Source organism: Scyliorhinus canicula, chromosome 18, assembly GCF_902713615.1.
Source record: "Scyliorhinus canicula chromosome 18, sScyCan1.1, whole genome shotgun sequence".
Classification (NCBI taxonomy): Eukaryota; Metazoa; Chordata; class Chondrichthyes; order Carcharhiniformes; family Scyliorhinidae; genus Scyliorhinus; species Scyliorhinus canicula.
In genome coordinates, this window is record NC_052163.1 from 74,787,555 (window position 1) to 74,807,561 (window position 20,007).

The 20,007-nt window shown below is 47.1% G+C and overlaps 1 protein-coding gene across 1 annotated transcript in view; it reads left to right on the top strand.

The window, feature by feature from the left end:
- Window positions 1–17,220, top strand: part of LOC119953424 (E3 ubiquitin-protein ligase TRIM7-like) — a 34,982-nt gene extending 17,762 nt beyond the window's left edge. The window contains exons 2-6 of the mRNA XM_038777687.1: window positions 2,690–2,785; window positions 9,002–9,232; window positions 11,394–11,416; window positions 15,652–15,779; window positions 16,545–17,220. Of these exons, the coding sequence (XP_038633615.1) occupies window positions 2,690–2,785; window positions 9,002–9,232; window positions 11,394–11,416; window positions 15,652–15,779; window positions 16,545–17,095 (1,029 nt within the window). The 3' untranslated portion in view covers window positions 17,096–17,220. The remainder of the gene's footprint in view (window positions 1–2,689; window positions 2,786–9,001; window positions 9,233–11,393; window positions 11,417–15,651; window positions 15,780–16,544) is intronic.
- The last annotated feature ends 2,787 nt before the right edge of the window (window positions 17,221–20,007 follow it).

A 20,007-nucleotide genomic window follows, 5' to 3' on the forward strand; every position in this document is an offset into this window, starting at 1 on the left:
CCCCCTAGCACATGGCGCCCCGGGCGACTGCCCGAGTTGCCGGTACCTTGGGCCGGCCTTGCTTCTAATAAGAGTCGATCGTCCGGTTGGTTGGAAGTATCGAAATACGATTGATTGCAAATTATTCACTTAAATCCACTTGATTAAGAACTGAATCAAAATTTTAGAAATGAAATATCAAACGATACATAAAAGAATCGAACTTATGAGAAAAAAAGCATAAAACATAAAAGCATAAAGAAATCACTTTAAACACAAACAAACAGATAGGTGATTCAAGAATTCAGGAATGTAGGAATACCGACACAGTGGAGACCCATATGTCCGAGACACAGGACACCCCCAGAGCTCAAGTCCGAGGATGACACCGATTTCCTGTCCAGCTGTCTCCAACACCCTCCACCATCTCAGTGACACTCACCTCAGTGGGCACTTTAGTGAAGAGGCCCTTGGGACACTATCTGGTGCTCACCACACAAATTCTCCAGTACATCATGTTTCCATAATGTCAATTATATTATACTGTTAACATCAATTTGTGCCTTTAGATCACCCACCTTGTTATGAATGCTGCATTCAGGTAGAGCGCCCTAGTTTAAACCCACCCATAGGTGGATTGGACATGATAAATTGCCCTTAGTGTCCAAAATTGCCCTTAGTGTTGGGTGGGGTTACTGGGTTATGGGGATAGAGTGGAGGTGTTAACCTTGGGTAGGGTGCTCTTTCCAAGAGCCGGTGCAGACTCGATGGACCGAATGGCCTCCTTCTGCACTGTAAATTCTATGAAATGAACAGCACTAGCAAACCTCCCTGCAGTATATCAGTGCCAGTCTTGTCAAGATGTAACTCATCCACCTTGTACACATTCCACCTGCTCCAGAACCAGTCTTCGTGCCTCAGAAATCTGTGCCCTCCCTTCTACACCATTTCTCCAGCCACATATATAATCGATCAGTCCTCCTATTCCTAAGCTCAGAAGCAAGTGGAACTGGGAGTAATCCCAAGATTACTGCTTTTGAGGTCCTGCTTTTGAATTTCTTTCCTAATTCCCTGAAATCCACGTTCAGGACTTCATCCCTCTTCCTACCTATGGCAATGGTACCAATGTGGACCACAATGTCTGGCTCCTCCCCCTCCCCTTGAAGGATGACGGTGACATCCTCGGCGTGGCATCAGAGGGGCAACACACCATCCTGGAGTCATGCTTACTGCCTTCTAATTTGGGCCACGCCTCAGGTTCCACCCACCTGATAAGCTAGTTTAAACCCACCAAAACAGGAATGCCTGATCTCCTGACTTTGGAATCCCCTATCACTATTTCTCTTGCATTCTTCTTCCTCCCCTGACTGTGGTGGCACAGGCTAGGCTCTGGCTGCATTCCCCTGAGGAGCCATCGCCCACATCAGCTTCCGAAATGCGAAACCAATTAACAAGAGGAATAGGCTGGGCTGCCTGTGCTAACTGCCTAGTTGTCTTAGAGTGCTGTGTGGTCACCCATTTCCTCCATGGCTGAACACGTCTAACCTGCAATGTGATTGCCTCCCTAAACATGCTATCCTCACAATCCTCTGCCTTGCGGATGCACATCAGTGAATCTGCCCATTTCTCATGTTCCGAAACCCGGAGCTCAACTTGTGCAGCTGTTCACACGTGATGTGTCCACAACTTCACACATACCGCAGGATGCACACTCCCCTTGGCAAAGCTGACTTACCATTCCGTAACTCTAACAACTATTATACTTAGCGTAAGTAGAATGAATAGAATAAATTATGAGTAACTTAACTTTACTACACTTATGCTAACTTTATCTTATTTTGTTTACTTTATTATTTTATTTCACTTTGACTTGATTTAACTTTACTTCCCTATGGTTAGTGTTCCTTACAAGCTCCCCGGCTTCGCTTTTACTCTCACTCTTTCTGGTGCCTTTTTATTTCCTCAGCTCCGCTTAGATTCTTACTCTTTCTCATTCTTCACTCTCAGTCTCACTCTTTCTTGCACTATTGTATCTCCTCGGCTCTGCTCTCCATCGAATCCATGCCGACTCTCTGTAGAGGACACCAGTCAGTTCCATTTCCCCGAACTCTAACCATGTGACTCTGCAAGTTTATTTCCATCAAGTACCCAATACAACTTATTTTTGAAATAATTTATTGCCTCCACGTTTATCATCCTTGTGGGCAATGGGTTCCAGGTAATTACCACTAACTGTGTAAAAATATTATTTTCCCCTGCATATTTTGTCTTTAAATCTGTGTCCCTTAGTCCTTGTATTTGCAGCTAATGACAAGTTTTTTGTCAACCATCTATAAACCTGTCATAACTTTGTACATCTCTATCAGATCTCTGCTGTATCACCTTTGCTCCAAGCACAAACAGGACTTCAATTTTTGAAATCTTTGCTGATTATTCATTCACGTATATTGATTTCTAGACTTTTGTCCCCCAATTCCTCCTTTAGTCGGGATTCCATTTTTTTCCTGCCACTGATGTTAATTGGACTATTGCTCCCAGGACATGCCCCATCACCCTTATTGGTGACTCTGCTAACTCCTCTCTAGGTTTTTCTTCTAAATCTAAACATTTCCCATGAGCTTTTGGATCCATAACTCTGGCGATGTCAGTGTGATATCTGCACATTTTTAAATTGATGGATGATTGAAGTAACAAAGTGATTCTATTTCAGCATATCTTCAACAATCAAACAGAAATGATCAGGAACAACATAGATGTTGCACAGGCTTCTCTTGGAGACCTTCAGAGAGAAAAGCAGAAAACGAAGGTAGGCGGCTCCTATTAGTGACTGCTGTAATGTAGAAAGCACCGCAGGCAATTTGCACATAGCAAGATCCCAAAAACAGCAATAGATAATTAGTGGTGATAGAGAGATGAATATTGGTTAGGTCATTGGGTCACTTGCTGTTCTTTGGAATAGTGTCTTGGGATCTTTTGCATCTATTTGAGAGGGTAAACAAGGTTTTCCTTTAACATGCCACCAAAAGAGAGCACCTACAACAGTGCAGGACTCCCTCAGTGCGTGTGTTGCAGTTCACTAAGGAAGCCCGAGTTGCTATGGTAACGTGAACCTTTACACAGTGTAGCCTGGAGCTATGGATAGTGATGGAAGAGGGGGGACCAGAAATCTCTCCCACTCTTGCTGCAGGCCACCAATATGTATGAGAACAATTTGGAGATTGATTATCAACCTGTTCAGTCACTTTACCATGACCATCAAGAAGATGCTGATAAAGTTGCAAAGAGTAATAGTAAGTCTGAGGATTGGGGACATTTTAGAAACCAGCAAAGGATCCCCACAAAGATGACAAAAGGGAGAAATAGAATATGAGAGTAAACCAGTAGAAATGTAAAAACAGATTGTAAGAACTTTCACGAGGAAATAAAAAGGAGAGTAGCTAAAGTAAATATTGATTCCTCAGAAGAGGATAAATTATGATGTAGATTGAAGAAATGGCAGACATTAAACAAACATTTTGGGCAGGATTCTCCCGCAGCTGGCTGGATGGCCCAACGCTGGCGCCAAGAGCGGCGCAAACCACTCCGGCATCGGGCCAACCGGAGGTGTGGAATCATCCGCACTTCCGGGGGCTAGGCTGGCGCCAGAGGGGTTGGCGCCACGCCAAATGGCGCCGAAGGGCCAGCGCGAGTTGATGCATGCGCAGAACTGCCGGTGTGGTTCCGCACATGCACAGACTGGCCAGCGTATTTCCTGCGCATGCGCAGGGGGTTCAGAGAGGGTCAGAGAATCTCGCCCTTTTCGTCTGACTTCACAGTACAAGGCACAAGTTACATACCAGAAGTAAATGATAACCTAGAGGCCAGTAAGAGTGAAGAAATTAAGGTAATTGATATCAGCAGAGAAAAAGTCCTGGAGAAATTCAGTGGACAAGCCCTCAGGACCTGATGGACTACGTCCTCTGGTTCAAAAAGAGATAGGTGCAGAGGTAGTATTATTTAAAAAAGGGCAGCAGGGTAGCATGGTGGTTAGCATAAATGCTTCACAGCTCCAGGGTCCCAGGTTCGATTCCCGGCTGGGTCACTGTCTGTGTGGAGTCTGCACGTCCTCCTCCAGTGTGCGTGGGTTTCCTCCGGGTGCTCCGGTTTCCTCCCACAGTCCAAAGATGTGCGGGTTAGGTGGATTGGCCATGCTAAATTGCCCGTAGTGTCCTAATAAAAGTAAGGTTAAGGGGGGGGTTGTTGGGTTACAGGTATAGGGTGGATACGAGGGTTTGAGTAGGGTGATCATGGCTCGGCACAACATTGAGGGCCGAAGGGCCTGTTCTGTGCTGTACTGTTCTATGTTCTATGTTCTAGTGGGCTGACTAAGGTTTTCCAAAAAGTGAGGAACAAAGGGATTTTGGTGTATAAGTCCATGGATCCCTTAAGTGGCAGCACAGGTAGATAAGGAGGTGAAGAAGGCACACAGAATGCGTGTCTTCATTAGATGGGAATATAGGAGCAGGGAGATCTTGGTCCAACTTTATAAAATATTGGTTAGGCCACAGATGGAATATTGTGTGCAGTTCTGGTCGCCACACCATCGGAAGGACGTGATTGTACTGGAGGGGGTGCAGGGATTCACCAAGATGTTGTCTGGGATGGAAAGTTTCAGCTATGAGGAGAGACTTGATTGGCTGGATTTGTTTTCCCTGGAGCAGAGGAGGCTGGTAGGGGAGCTGATTGAGGTATACAAAATTATCAGAGACATAGATAGGATAGATCGTAAGACTATTTTCCCCCTGTGTCTCAGACCAGAGAGCATAGGTTTAAGGTAAGTGGTTTGGAGGGGACCTGGGATAATATTTTTTCACCCAGGAAATAAGGAACGTGCTGCCTGAGGGGGTGGTGGAGGCAGATACTCTCCCAACATTTAAGAAGCATCTGGACGAGCACTTAAGTTGTCACGGCAGAGAAGACTATGGACCAAGTGCTGGTAAATGGGATTAATATAGATTGGCATTTGATGGACAGCATAGACAAAGTGGGCCGAAGGGCCGGTTTCTGTGCTGAATGACTCTATGACTCTAAAATTCCCTAGATTCTGGAATGGTTCCAGCAGATTGGAAGTTAGTAAATATAACACTGCTGTTGAATAAAGGAGAGTGAGAAAACATGAAACCACAGGTCACCTAACCTGACATTAGTCATTGAGAAAGTTCTGGAATCTATTCTTTGTAAAAAAAATTTAAAGTAAATGTAGAGTACCCAATTTTTTTTTCCAATTAAGGGGCAATTTAGCGTGGCTAATCCACCTACCCGGCACATCTTTGGGTGGTGGGGTTGAGACCCATGCAAACACGAGGAGAATGTGCAAACTCCACACAGACAGTGACCCGGGGCTGGGATTGAACCCGGGTCCTTGGCGCCATGAGGCGGCACTGCAAACCACTACGCCACCATGCCTTCCTTCTGGAATCTGTTATTAAGAAATACTTAACAATATATTTAGAAAAGCATAGTGTCATGTGAGAGTACCCTTTAAGAAATTGGTGTTTAAGAAATGTACCTTTAAGAAATGAGGCTGCTCATGTTGCTGGAGTGATGTCAGAGTGTAGGTGGAGCTCAGCTCCACTTCTGCTTTTTTACTTTTAGTTTGAGAAAGAGCTTGGGTGTGTCTGGGTTTTTCAGTGAGCTGAATCTGAAGTTAAAAGTGAGCTGCACTGCTGTGATCTCTGCCATCAAAAGACTATCTATGGATCATTTTGTGAATTCAGAATTGTAAAAAGGTCTCAGTATTGAATGTAAACCCAAATGTGCTCCTGTTTGAAGGTTTGTTAAGTCTTTTGGATGTTAAAAGGACGGCATACAGAGTACTTAGTGTTGTATTCTTTGGGGTGTGTGTTTGATTTACTGGTTGCTAAGATATTCACTGTTTGTTTTAAAAAGGTTAACTTGAGTTCATAGAATAAACATTGTTTTGTTTTAAAAAAACACTGGTCCATTTTCTGCTGTCCCACACCTGTAGAGTGGGCCGTGTGCTCCCCATACCACAATCTATTAAAAGTTGTGGGTCAGGTGAACTCCATGATACATTTTGGGATTCTCTGAACCCTGGCCCATAACAATAGTATGGTTAGAACAAATCAATATCGTTTTACAAAAGGGAAACCCTATTTGACATTTTTGTTCAGAGTTTTTTGAGGATGTAACTAGAGGCGGCATGGTGGCACAGTGGTTAGCATTGCTGCATTAAGGACATTGAGTGACCTTGGGTGACTGTCTGTGAGTAGATTGCACTTTCTCCCCATGTCTGCGTTGGATTCCTCCAGGTTCTCCGGCATCCTCCCACAGTCTAAAGATGTTCAGCTTAGGTAGATTGGCCATGATAAATTGCCTCTCAGTGTCCAAAAAGGTTTGGTGGGGATAGAGCGGATGCCTTAGTAAGGAGTTCCTTTGGAGGGTCAGTGTGGAAACAATGGGCCAAATGGCCTCCTTCAGCACCATGACTTCTATGAACTAGGAGGGTAGATAAAGGAGAATCAGTAAATGTAATTTACTTGGATTTGAGTGTTGTTGAAAAATAGACACATACAGTTGAAGATTTTCCATCTTGCACATAAGGACAGATGCCAGAATGTCAAATTTCAAAGGGAACAACAATTCATACTGCATGAGAAAAGGGTGCTGATTGGTTGGCAAGTGGACTTTTATTGATTAGAGCTTTTGTCATGGAGAATGCACCATGGAACAGTTATTCCCCAAGCTTGTGCAATGTTCTGAGGACCCTGTTGGAAAAGGAGACAGTGGATCCTGTCAGATGGAATAAACTGGCAAAATGATTTTTAATATAACAATAATACAATAATCGCTTCTTGTCACAAGATGGCTGCAATGAAGTTACTGTGAAAAGCCCCTAGTCGTCACATTCAGCCGCCACATTCTGGTGCCTGGAATTGAACCCGCACTGCTGGCTTTGTTCTGCATTACAAGCCAGCTGTCTAGCCCACTGTGCTAAACCAGACCCCTTTGGCAGAATACCTCATCGCCAGAACTTTCAAACAAGAACAAAAGCATAGTTTGGCTGGTGGTGAGATGAGTCTCCCTTTCAGATCCTCCTACATGCCAGAGTTTCCATAGCATTCCATAGAATTCTTAAAGCACAGAAGGAGGCCAATCGCCCCATGAGGTCTGCACCAACCCTCTGAAAGAGCACTCTACCCAGGCCAATGCCCCGCCCTATCCCCGTAACCCCACCTAGCTTCACATCCTTGGAAACTAAGGGCCAATTTAGCATTGTTAATCCGGCTAACCTGCACATCCTTTGGAAACCGGAGCACTTGGAGGAAACCCACACAGACGCGGGGAGAATGTGCAAACTCCACACAGTCACCCGAGGCCGAAATTGAACCCGGGTCCTTGGTGCTGTGAGGCAGCAGTGCTAACCACTATGCCACCGTGATGCCCCCATTTCCCTCAAGGTGGGTGTGGAGGGGAAGAAGAGCTAATGGATGCACTTAAGCCATCTGCAACTGTCACAGAAGCTCAATGGGGAAAGGTCTCTGTTAAGGCACTCCAGTCATTGGGCAATCAGGGACTGAAACCATAGCGATTTAGAAGGAAGTGACTAGTCATGTCCTGTAAGAATTTGTGTTGGGGCTTCAAATATTCACCAATTTTATTAATAACTTAGGGTGACACCAAAGAGTGCCATATTTTCAAATTTGCCAGAAACACAAGGAAATTACAAAGAGACATTGATAGATTAGATGAATGTGTGAAACTGGCTAACAGATTTCAACGAAGCCAAGTTGTAGTGGTTGGTTTAGCACACTGGGCTAAATGGATGATTTGTAATGCAGAACAAGGCAGCAGCGCGGGTTCAATTCCCGTGCTGCTGTGGGTACCAGCCTTCCCGAACAGGCGCCGGAATGTGGCAACTAGGGGCTTTTCACAGTAACTTCATTGAAGCCTACTTGTAATAATAAGTGATTATTATTATTGTTTGGTAGTGATCTGTCCAAGAGCAGGTCCTTTGCTTATTTCTCCATGTTTTACAGTCCTGCTTTCCTCTCCACTTGTCCATAAGAGCCTCCCATTTTCAATTTCAATGAGCAACTTGACTAGAGAAAAGAATACATGAGGAGGTTTTCTGTTGCCTTCCTTGTCTGTACTTAAGAGAAACACAAGCCCTGAAGGATCCTCCAGCTGTCGCCCCTCGAGGTTCCACAATCACTACCAAAAAGTCGCTGCTTCTGCTGTTGGCCATGGCTAGTAACCCTGAACATGATAAAAGTGTGGTAATCTTCCACACAAAAAGCAGAAGATGCTGGCTTAACAAATCATTTTAAATCTGAGACCAATAGAGTTTTTCTAAGGAAGGGTATTAAGGAATCTAGAGACAAGACAGATAAATGGAGTGAAGATACAGATTATCCATGATTTTAACTGAATGGCAGAACGTGCTTTTCATAGAATTTACAGTGCAGAAGGAGGCCATTCAGCCGATCGAGTCTGCACTGGCCCTTGGACCCTACCCAAGCCTACACCCCCACCCTCCCTGTAACCCAGTAACCCCACCCAATCGTTTTGAACACTAAGGGCAATTTAGCATGGCCAATCCACCTAACCTGCACATCTTTGGTCTGTGGGAGGAAACCAGAGCACATGGAGGAAACCCACGCACACATGGGGAGAACGTGCAGACTCTGCACAGACAGTGACCCAAGTCGGGAATCGAACCTGGGACCCTGGAGCTGTGAAGCAACTGTGCTAACCACTGTGCTACCGTGCTGCCCAACGGTTTTGTTTTTGGGACCTCCCCCCAATGTTCTCTTTATCTAAACTCCTCAACAGAGGAAAATGTTCCTCTTCATCTACCTTATGGATTCCTTTCAAAACCTTCAGGCAAATCATTGGTATCCTAGAGAATAATGACATCTTTCAGGAAGCCATGACAGGTACTTGACGAACAGAACGAGGCTGTATCGGAATCTGCCATGTCAGTGTTACTTACAATTTGCTTAATTTCTCCTTCCACTAGGATGAAATAAAACAAAAGAAAATTAAGATAAAGTTGAAGAGCGATGCACTGAGGAGAAGAATTGAAAGTGAAGAAAGAGAACTGTTTGACTATCTGGACAGAGAAGAGAAGCGTGTAATTGCGGAGATGGATGGCCAGATCAACAACCTCCATGGCAAAGTGAGTGAATTCAGGGAATACCTGACCAACCTGAATAACGTCTCCAAGGAAAAAAAAATCTCCTTCATACAGGTAACGATTTCTGCTTCTGTAACCGAGATAAATGGAATAGCTTTGCCAAAGAGTCATCCAGACTCAAAATGTTAGCTCCCTTCTCTCTCCACAGAGGCTGGCAGACCTGCTGCCATTGTCCAGCTTTTTCTGTTTTTGTTTCAGATTCCAGCATCCGCAGTAATTTGCTTTAATGGTAAATGAAATAGAATTGTTTTTCCAAAAAGTGATGGATCAGCCAATTCAAAATTGTTCATTTAACTAATTTGGGCACAAAATAGTGATCTGAACATAATGGTCACTTCATTGAGTTCACAGGATCCCTACAGTTCAGAAGGAGGCCATTCGGCCCATTGAGTCTGCACCAACCCTCTGAAAGAGCACCCTATTTAGGCCCACACCCTCACCCAATCCCATAAACCCCATTTAACCTTTTGGACAACAAGTGTGAATTTATCATGCCTGATCACCTAATCTGCACACCTTTGAATTGTGGAAGGAAACTGGGGCACCCAGAGGAAATCCATGCAGACGCTGGGAGAACATGCAAACTCCACACAGTCACAGAATACTACAGTGCAGAAGAGGCCCTTTGGCCCATCGAGTCTGCAACCATGGATGAAAGGCCCTGACTTGCTCACCTAATCCCACTTGCCAGCACTTGGTCATAGCCTTGAATGTTAATGCATGCCAAGTACTCATCTAGGTACTTTTTAACGTGAGGCATCCCGCCTCTCCTCTCTGGGTAAAAAAGCTTTTCCTCAAATCCACCCTAAACCTCCCACCCTTCACTTTGAACTTGTCTCCCCTCATAACTGACACTTCAACTAAGGAGACCAGCTGCTCCCTAACCACACTGTCCGTGCCCCTCATAATCTTGTACACCTCAATCAGCTCACCTCTCAGTCTTCTCCAGTCCAGAGAAGACAACCCAAGCCTATCCAACCTCTCTTTATAACTTAAATGTTCCATCCCAGGCAACATTCTGGGTAATCTGCACCTGCTCCTGTGCAATTACATCCTTCGTATTATGTGGCGACCAGAATTGCACACGGTGGCCTCACCAAAGTTTTATATAACTCCATCATGACCTCCCTGCTTTTGTAATCTATGCCTCGATTGATAAAGGCAAGTGTCCCATTTGACTTTTTTACCAGCTTATTAATCTGCCCTTTGGCCTTCAGAGATTTCAGAGACCCAAGGTTGGAATTGAACCCATGGGCTGGATTCTCCGAGCCTCCACACCGAAATCGCGATTGGCGCGGGGTATGGGCGTCAACGGCGAAATCTGGTCCGACGCCGTTCCCGCGATTCTCCGGTCCCTGGAGAATTGCTGTGAATCGTGCGCTCGTGGTCTACGCGGTGCGGGTAGGGGGCCATTGACAGAGGCACCCCCCCCGTGATTCACCAAGGGTAACTGCCCGAGTTCCCAACAGCATGATTCTAACCAGGAACGGCCAGTGGCAGCTGCAGACTCAGTCTGCGGCTTCCCTAGTGGAAGCCGGTGGGATCCTTCACCGGGGGGGGGGGGGGTCCTCGTGGACAGCCAGTCGGGTGATCGGGCGGCACCGATCCGTGGGTGCGCGCGATCTTGGGGGGGGCCTACATTTTTGGTGCCGCTCCGCGTCCGAATCTGCCATGTCCCACAGGCTGACCGCTGCAGGCCGCTGCCGTGCCCATGCGCGGACTCCCGACTGGAAGTGCAGGACCCCGTATCCACAGCCAGAGCTGCAAGAAGCACTCCGAGGACCTGCTAGCCCTCTGCAGGTGGGAGAATCACTCTGGACTTTCTCCTGTGTTTTGACATAGCCCCATTATTGGAGAATCCCGCCCCAGGTCTCTGGTGCTGTGAGGCAGCAGTGCTAACCACTATACCACCGCACCGCTTTGTTGTATATTCTTGTTTCTTTCCCAGGATTTCAACTATGCTGGAATTGTTTAGTTTTGTATTATAAACGTTTAAAACCCATACTTAGAGACCCTTAAACATTATGCCCTGAATGATTCCATCTGCTCCCTTACAGTTTTCAACCTGGACCTTGTGTCTTGCATTCCAATTTAGTCTCAGAGTTCTACAGAGGCTATTATGTCTCTTGAACATTTAAAGCTTTGTTGAGTTGCTAATGTACGTGCTTAATACTGTATATGTTTAATACTGCTTCCCATTTGTATCTCATTCCAGATGTTTAATTCTGAAGCTGGCAAGTAAGTAGAGATTGTTCTTATTTTGAATTGAATGTGTTGGAGAATCATGTCCGCAGTTAGTGGCATCTGCTCTGACCTGACAGTGCCTCTGTTCAGTTCCCTTTCCGTTCTGTCCCAGACATGACTGTTGTCTTAAAACCCTACTTATTGGGACATGAGCCAGCATTGTCCAAGGGAGATTTTGACCATTGCTGGGACTGATTGAGATCAGAGAAAGGAGCCTAAAGGATAGGCTGCATGAAGTGGTGTCCTTTTCCTTTTCCTGCTGAGATTTATGTGTAATGAATTGTACAACGATGCTGACTTTGTGAAAGGCATTGGTTACACTCACAGTTGAAGTATCGGTCACAGTTCCGTAATAGTATCCATAGAATCCCTACAGTGCAGAAGGAGTCCATTTAGCCCCTCGAGTCTGCACTGACCCTTAGAAAGAGCACTCTACCCAGGCTCACCTCCCTGCCCTATACCCATAATCCCATCTAACTTGCACTTAAGAACATAAGAACTAGGAGCAGGAGTAGGCCATCTGGCCCCTCGAGCCTGCTCCACCATTCAATTAGATCATGGCTGATCTTTTGTGGACTCAGCTCCACTTTCCGGCCCGAACACCATAACCCTTAATCCCTTTATTCTTCAAAAAACCATCTATCTTTACCTTAAAAACATTTAATGAAGGAGCCTCAACTGCTTCACTGGGCAAGGAATTCCATAGATTCACAACCCTTTGGGTGAAGAAGTTCCTCCTAAACTCAGTCCTAAATCTACTTCCCCTTATTTTGAGGCTATGCCCCCTAGTTCTGCTTTCACCCGCTAGTGGAAACAACCTGCCCGCATCTATCCTATCTATTCCCTTCATAATTTTATATGTTTCTAAAAGATCCCCCCTCATCCTTCAAAATTCCAACGAGTACAGTCCCAGTCTACTCAACCTCTCCTCATAATCCAACCCCTTCAGCTCTGGGATTAACCTAGTGAATCTCCTCTGCACACCCTCCAGCGCCAGTATGTCCTTTCTCAAGTAAGGAGACCAAAACTGAACACAATACTCCATGTGTGGCCTCACTAACACCTTATACAATTGCAGCATAACCTCCCTATGGGAGCCCGGGTAATCGTCCCAGCTCAGGGCCGTCAGGCAATCTTAACTGAGTTACATCACGGACACCCAGGGGTGTCTAAAATGAAGATGCTAGCTCAAAGCTACGTTTGGTGGCCAGGTTTGGACACAGATATAGCAGCCTTGGTACGTCGGTGCCAGGAGTGCCAACAGGGGCAAAGAGTGCCACCAGCGGCGCCATTGCACCCGTGGGAATGGCCAGGCAGACCGTGGACCCGCCTGCATATTGACCACGCCAGCCCTTTCATGGGCTCAATGTTTTTGGTGATAGTGGACGCCCACTCCAAATGGTTGGACGTCCACCGGGTAAACACGGCAAGCACAGCATCGACAATTGAAAAGCTCAGGGCCTCGTTTGCAACACATGGACTTCTGGAGGTATTGGTGTCGGACAACGGAACGGCATTCATAAGTGGGGAATTTGGAAAATTCCTGAAGGAAAACGGAGTCCGTCACATCAAAACGGCCCCTTACCATCCAGTGACCAACGGCCTGGCAAAGAGAGCGGTCCAGACACTTAAAGCGGGACTCAAGAAGCAGCCGGCAGCGTCAATAGACACAAAGCTCTCCCGCTGGTTGTTTGATTACAGGACCACACCGCATTCTACAACAGGCATACCGCCAGCTGAACTCTTAATGGGAAGGCGGCTGCGAACGAGGCTGAGTCTCCTTTTCCCAATTTAATGGGGAAAGTGGAGAAACAACAGGAGGCCCAACGCAGGGGGCATGATAATAGTCAGCAGCAGAGACATTTCCAGGTGGGGGCACCGGTTTGGGTCAAGAATTATGGGAATGGACCAACGTGGGTCAAAGGCACGGTAGAGTCCCAAACAGGGCCCATATCCTATGAGGTTTCAATAGGAGGTAAGGTGCTGAAGAAACACCTAGACCAAATAAGGGCAGTGGAACCACACCTGGAGGCAGGCGAAGCAGGACCGCCTCAAGCTGGGATAGCCCAGACGGAAAGGATACCCACACCCCAGCCCCGAGCAATTTCTCCAGACCCCGTCATTCAGTCATCAGAGTCGGAGATGGACACACTCGACGAGGCCGCCACGACACCTCTCCTCAAGGAGGAGGAAGAACAACTTCCAAGGAGGTCGTCAAGGAAAAGACGGGCACCTATAAGGTACACCCCGCCCACTTCGGAGAACGACCCGGCGGACGACACAGAGGTGACAGACCCAGACATGAGGAGCAGGAAGAAGCTCAGAGGAATGCCAGCTGGCAGGAATTCCTCGAACCTTGGGGGGGGAGGGGTGTAATGAACTCCAATTGGCTTTATTGGTTGGCCAATTGGAGTATGAGCTCCCTCAATGATAGCTCATTGAGGGGGCCCATATAATCACCTGTGTAGGCTTTGTGAGACAGTCTTAAGTTGACTGGACTGCTAGCAGCACTGTTTGTAGCTGCTCCTGTAATATCGTTATTGTAAATAAATATTGGTGTGGTGACGGAACTCCTGCCTCCCGTGGATTACTACAACTACCTTCCCACTTCCTGCATCAGTTCCCATCCCCCTGCCACCTTAGTTTAAACCCTCCCCAACAGCTCTAGCAAACACCCCGCCTTGGACATCGGTTCCAGTCCTGCCCAGGTGCAGACCGTCCGGTTTGTACTGGTCCCACCTCCCCCAGAACCGGTCCCAATGCCCCAGGAATTTGAATCCCTCCCTCTTGCACCATCTCTCAAGCCACGCATTCATCCTATCTATCCTGACATTCCTACTCTGACTAGCTCGTGGCACTGGTACATCTTTGGACTGTGGGAGGAAACTGGAGCACCCGGAGGAATCCCACGTAGATACGGGGAGAATGTGCGAACTCGACACAGACAGTTCCCATCAACAGAAGGATATTAGAGCCATGAAGCAGGTGGGAATTTTGAATGGTATCTGGAATGAAAGGCAAGGGATATGACACGAGGCTTAAAAACTGGGAACATTCTCATCAGAGAAAGAAAATGAAAAATTGTGAGTGGGAATAGGGAACGTCAACCCAGAGTGCCCAGACATAGGTAGAATGCTCTTTCAAAGGGTCAGTGCAGACTCAATGGCCTCCTTCTGCACTGTAGGGATTCTACGAATTATCCCAAGGAGACTGAAGGGGCAAGCTGGCAGATGTATTTTCGAGAGAAAGTTGCTCCTAACATTATTTAAATGTGAATTGGATATGCATTTGAAGAGGAAGAATGTAAAGAAATATGGGAAGGGGGCAGAGAATTGAATTGTCAGACTATAATAACCCTCACAAGACCCACAGGGACGACCTGATCAATCTTCCCGTGGGGCACAAGCTCCCTCACTAATAGGTGGAGGCCCATTATGGGGCTCGTGGAAATCTCCTCATAAAAGCCGGCCTGAATTGGGACCGGCATGATCGGTAGTCCCAGTCAGGAGTTATATGTTGTATGTCACGTTGCATTTTGATTTACCTTCTGGGTCTCCTGAGCTTTTATACATAGATAATTTCGACATATCAGAGGTTCTATGACTGAACTTTGCTGATTTGGACAATAAGAAATGAAGTATTTAAATAACACCTTCCATGTCGTCAGGACATCTCAGTATATTGCTGCAGTATGGAGTGAGTCCTGCCTTGCTGCAAGTCCTGTCTTTCAGGTGAAAAGTCAAACCAGGGCCCTGGCCATCCCGATCGTGTGAATATAAAAGGTCCCAGGGCATTATTTTGAAGCAGACGATTTTTCCGAGAATCTTGGACAATATTTATCCCTGTGCCAACATCACTAAAACAAACGGTCTGGTCATTGTCACATTGCTCCCTGCAGCATCTTTCAATGAACATCAGCTGCTTTGTCTCCTATATTACAGCAGCAACTATATTTCAGTAATATTTAATTAGTTGCATGGTAAAAAAACCTTTGGAACATCCTGAGGTAGTGAAAGGGGCTATATAAATACAAGTCTTTCTCCTTTATTTAAAAAGAAATGTGGGAAGTGTTCCAGAATATCAAAAAGACGCATGTCCATTGCAAAATAAAGGAGCGTGACAACCATGTTTCTATGAAATAGTTTTATCTTCTGTCAATAGAGGACGGATCCCTGTTGCAATCCCCAAAAGCTCATAAGCTTTTTGAAATGTGTTTGTGTGTTTATCAGATTGGGAAGCTTATCAAAACCATTCACCGCGCTCCCTGCTCCGGGCTTGGATGCAACTAAACTTCAGGAGTTGGCGCATTGGCTGCAGGAACGGGTGGAGAGGAACAGAGATATCACAATCTTAATCTGTAAGTATTGAAGCAACTGACTCCTCACTATCTAGGCTATTTTTTAAATTAATTTTAAAAATAGATTTAGAGTTTCCAATTAAGGGCCAATTTAGCGTGGCCAATTCACCCACACTGCACATCTTTGGGTTGTGGGGGTGAGACCCATGCAGACACGGGGAGAAAGAGAAAGGTGAAAAGTACAGTAGTCTGTCGGGAGTCACCTCGTGTAGTCTTGCCCCTGCGTTACGCCACCAGAAGCTTCTCTAGATAAAGACCAGCCCCCCATCCCTTCCCAGCCAGAATTGGGTTCTTTTTTAAAATACATTTAGATTACCTAATTCGTTCTTTCCAATTAAGGGGCTAAATTGCGTGGCCAATTCACCCTAACCTGCACATCTTTGGGTTGTGGGGGCGAAACCCACGCAAACACGGGGAGAATGTGCAAACTCCACACGGACAGTGACCCAGGGCCAGGATTGAACCTGGGACCTCGGCGCCGTGAGGCAGCAGTTCCAACGACTGCGCCCAGAATTGGTTTCTTTACTCTATTAGAATTAACTGCCAAGATTTTCCCTGAGGTCTGTCAATGGTGCCAAGCTCAAGAGGGCCCTGACGCTTAACCCGGTAGTGAGATAGGAGGGAAATCAGCCAAAGGCTCCATAAAGTGTATCCTTCCCCACTACTAACCCCCTCTTCCTACTAACCCATGCCTGCTTGGGCCCTTAGAACAATATCCTAGAATGAAAGGCAAGAATGTACTCAGATTTCTGGTTCTTTTCACAGATGGTCAGACACCGATTCTGGATCCAGCCACTGCCTACCCTCAACTGGTTGTGTCCCTCAGTAAGAGGAACGTGACACTAACTAGGCAGAAAACAAGGCATCCTGATAATCCAGCACGATTCGACTGTTTCCCACAGGTCCTGTGTGCTGTGGGAGTGAACTGCGGCCGCTCTTACTGGGAAGTTAATGTCCCGGGGGGGTGTTGGAGGGTGGGGGTCTGTTACAAGAGCCTGAGTCGGAAAGGCCCGGGTGCTCAATGTTCCCTGGGAATGAACGAAAAATCATGGAGTCTGTGCTCAGTGTTAGGCTCATATACTGCACTGCACGATGGGAATAAAACAAAAATAACGGCCGGAAATCCATCCAGAGTGGGAGTCTACGTGGATTTTGAGGCTGGAATAATTTCATTTTACGGTGTGTCTGACAGGAAACTAACCCTGTTCCATTCCTTCCAGTCGCAAAGATTCAGTGAACCCCTGCACCCAGCCCTGACAGTTAATGAATGTGATGATTGTATCACTATGTGCGAATTGAGTGTCGCACTTTCTTGACTCTTGAATTTTAAATTTTTGAGCTGTTTTTGATCTCATGATGCAAATAAGTAAAATGTTAATGCTTTCACAAGCGGGTAGAGTTTCTCCCCATCGACTCTGACCAGACCCCTCATGATTTTGAACATCTCTATCAAATCTCCTCTCAGCCTTCTCTCCGAGGAAAACAATCCCAACCTCACCAATCTATCCTCATGATCACACTCATCCCTGGAACCGGTCTTCGAAACCTCTTCCACACTCTCTCTATTGCGTTCACACCTTTCCTATAGTGTGGCACCCAGAAATGTACAAAATATTCCAGCTGAGGCCTAACTGGTGTCTTATATAAATTCAGCAAAACTTCGCAGACATGGGCGACGCCCCTAACCTTTGACCCCAGAAAGGAAACCTCCCCACCATCACTAAATGTCCGCGTGAACCCTCCCCCCCCCTCCCCCCCCCTCCCCCCCCTCCCCCACGCCAGGCAAGAAGGTTACCCGGGCCACCCCCATAATCCTCGTCAGCTTCAAGGCATCACCCCCACCAAGTGAGCATACACCGCTATGGGGTCGCTGAGGCCCTCACCTCTAAGGTCACCCCCCTCTTTCATTCCCATATTTCAGGCCCCCTCTATGTGCCCGCTTCAGGCCTCCCTTCTCCACATCCTTCAAATCCATTTCATACTCCCCTTTCATACCCCCCACCCTTCATAAACCACTGTCCTTTATACACCCCAATAGGCCTCCCTCTTTCAGGACCCCTTTATGGACCCTCTTCACTTCTCAGTCCCCCTTTCATGGCCCCCCTCAGGCCCGGTCCATGGCAGTGCCCCTTGGCATCTTGGCAGTGCCCCATGGCAGCTGAGCATTGCATCGACAATCTGGGGGCCTTGTCCCCGACCACCTGGGGGCTCCAATGACTTCCGAACCCTGCGGTGTGGCCATCATGTTTGGTTTCTGCTTTTGGAAACCTGTACTAATTGGTGCTGGCCTCAGGTCCGGTGAATCCCAGGACTCAGGAGACTCCGGCTTTTACGGCTGCATATTTAAATGAGTTTAATGACGCATTTAAGTATGCTGATCTGAATGACGCACGGTGAGGTGTGATGCACATCACATCAAGCAGAGTGGGCCTGGGTGCAACATTGTGGGAAAACTGCACCCATTGTGTTTGGCCTGTGATCGGGGCCCACCGATCGGCAGGCGGGCCTATGCCATGGGGATACTCTTTCGCTCCCCGCCGGCCATGGTGGAGCTTTACACAGGCCGGCACGGAGCGAAAGAGTGTCCCCAAGAGAAGAAACCCCCTGCGCATGCGCAGGAATCACGGCAGCGGTTCTGGGAACACACTGGCACTCGTGCGCATGCACCGACTCGCGCCGGCCGGCGGAGGCCCGTTGGTGTCGGTTGGCACGGCGTCAACCACTCCAGCGGCAGCCGAGCCCCCGAAGGTGCGGAGGATTCCACACCTTCCATGCGGCCCGCGCCGGAGTGGTTCACGCCACTCCTTGGCGCCGGTACGGCCTTCCCGCCGGATACCGGAGAATCCCGGCCAAAGTGTTTCATTTTATTGTTTTTGTAAAATAAATTTAGAGTATCCAGTTATTTTTTTTCCCAATCAAGGGGCAATTTAATGTGGCCAATCCACCAAACCTGCACATCTTTGGGTTCTGGGGGTGAAACCCACCCAAACACGGGGAGAATTGTGCAAACTCCACACGGACAGTGACCCAGGGCCGGGATTCGAACCTGAGTCCTCAGTGCTGCAGTCTGAGTGCTAACCACTGTGCCATGTGCCTCCCCTTTTATTTTATTGCTTTTAAAAAATAAATTTAGAGTACCCAATTATTTTCTTTGCAATTAAGGGCCAATTTAGCATGGCCAACCCACCTAACCTGCATATCTTTGGGTTGTGGGGGTCAAACCCACGCAGAATTGGGGAGAATGTGCAAACTCCTCACGGACAGTGACCCAGAGCCGGGATTTGAACTCGGATCCTCAGTGCCGTGAGACTGCAGTGCTAACCACTGTGCCACGTGCCACCCCTTCATTTTATTGTTAACCATTGTTTTAACTGGTAATTGTGAGCTATATTTCTATGATGTTAAGGTAGTTTAATATTGTGTTAATAATAAAGTTTGTTTTAATACAACATAACCCTATTTGTGTGCAGAATCATTCCAGGAGCAAAGTATCCTTTCCTTGCAGTTTTACAAATTTTTAAAAAAGCAATACCTGTCCGGTATCCTAGCAAATACTGGGGTCTGGTCCAGAATCATAAAAGTGCGGAATGCATCTCCACCAACTCTGACAGGCCCAGTGCCATTTTACATTCAATGGAGCATTCCCGTACCAGCCTCCCTGGACAGCCGCCGGAACAGTAACTTCATTGAAGCCTACTCGTGACAATATGCGATTTTCATTTTTCATTATTTAGCAGCAGATAGGACTTCCGTCTGCCCTTGGACGGAAGACTCGCCTTGGAGAGCTATTGACCAATCAGATTGGCCAACAGCTCTTCAACCCCTCCAAGCCCAGCGCTGCAGTGTCTGAGCCAAAGTCCTCAGACTGCACTTCAGGTAAATACCAGGGGCCCTGGGTGCGTGAGGGTAGTAGATGCCCAAAGGGGGATGATCTCGGTGTCAGGGGGTAGGCTTGAAGGGGGGGCCGGGGGTGCAAGAGGGCTGAAAATCCAAGGTCCCTGTGGGGAAGGCACCCCAAATCTGAAGGGGTCTCTAGATTGAAGCACCCATACCACCTTCTTGCCCAAGGTCGAAGGTGAAGACTTTTTCTATTCAGCACCCTGATCCAACCAGCACCTGCCAGCCTAAACATTGAGGGTGGGTGGGATAAGACCATTAAGTGACCACTGGAAGGCCTTAATAGGGGCATGGGTGGGCTTCCTGTCCAGGTCCCTGGCGCCCCACTATA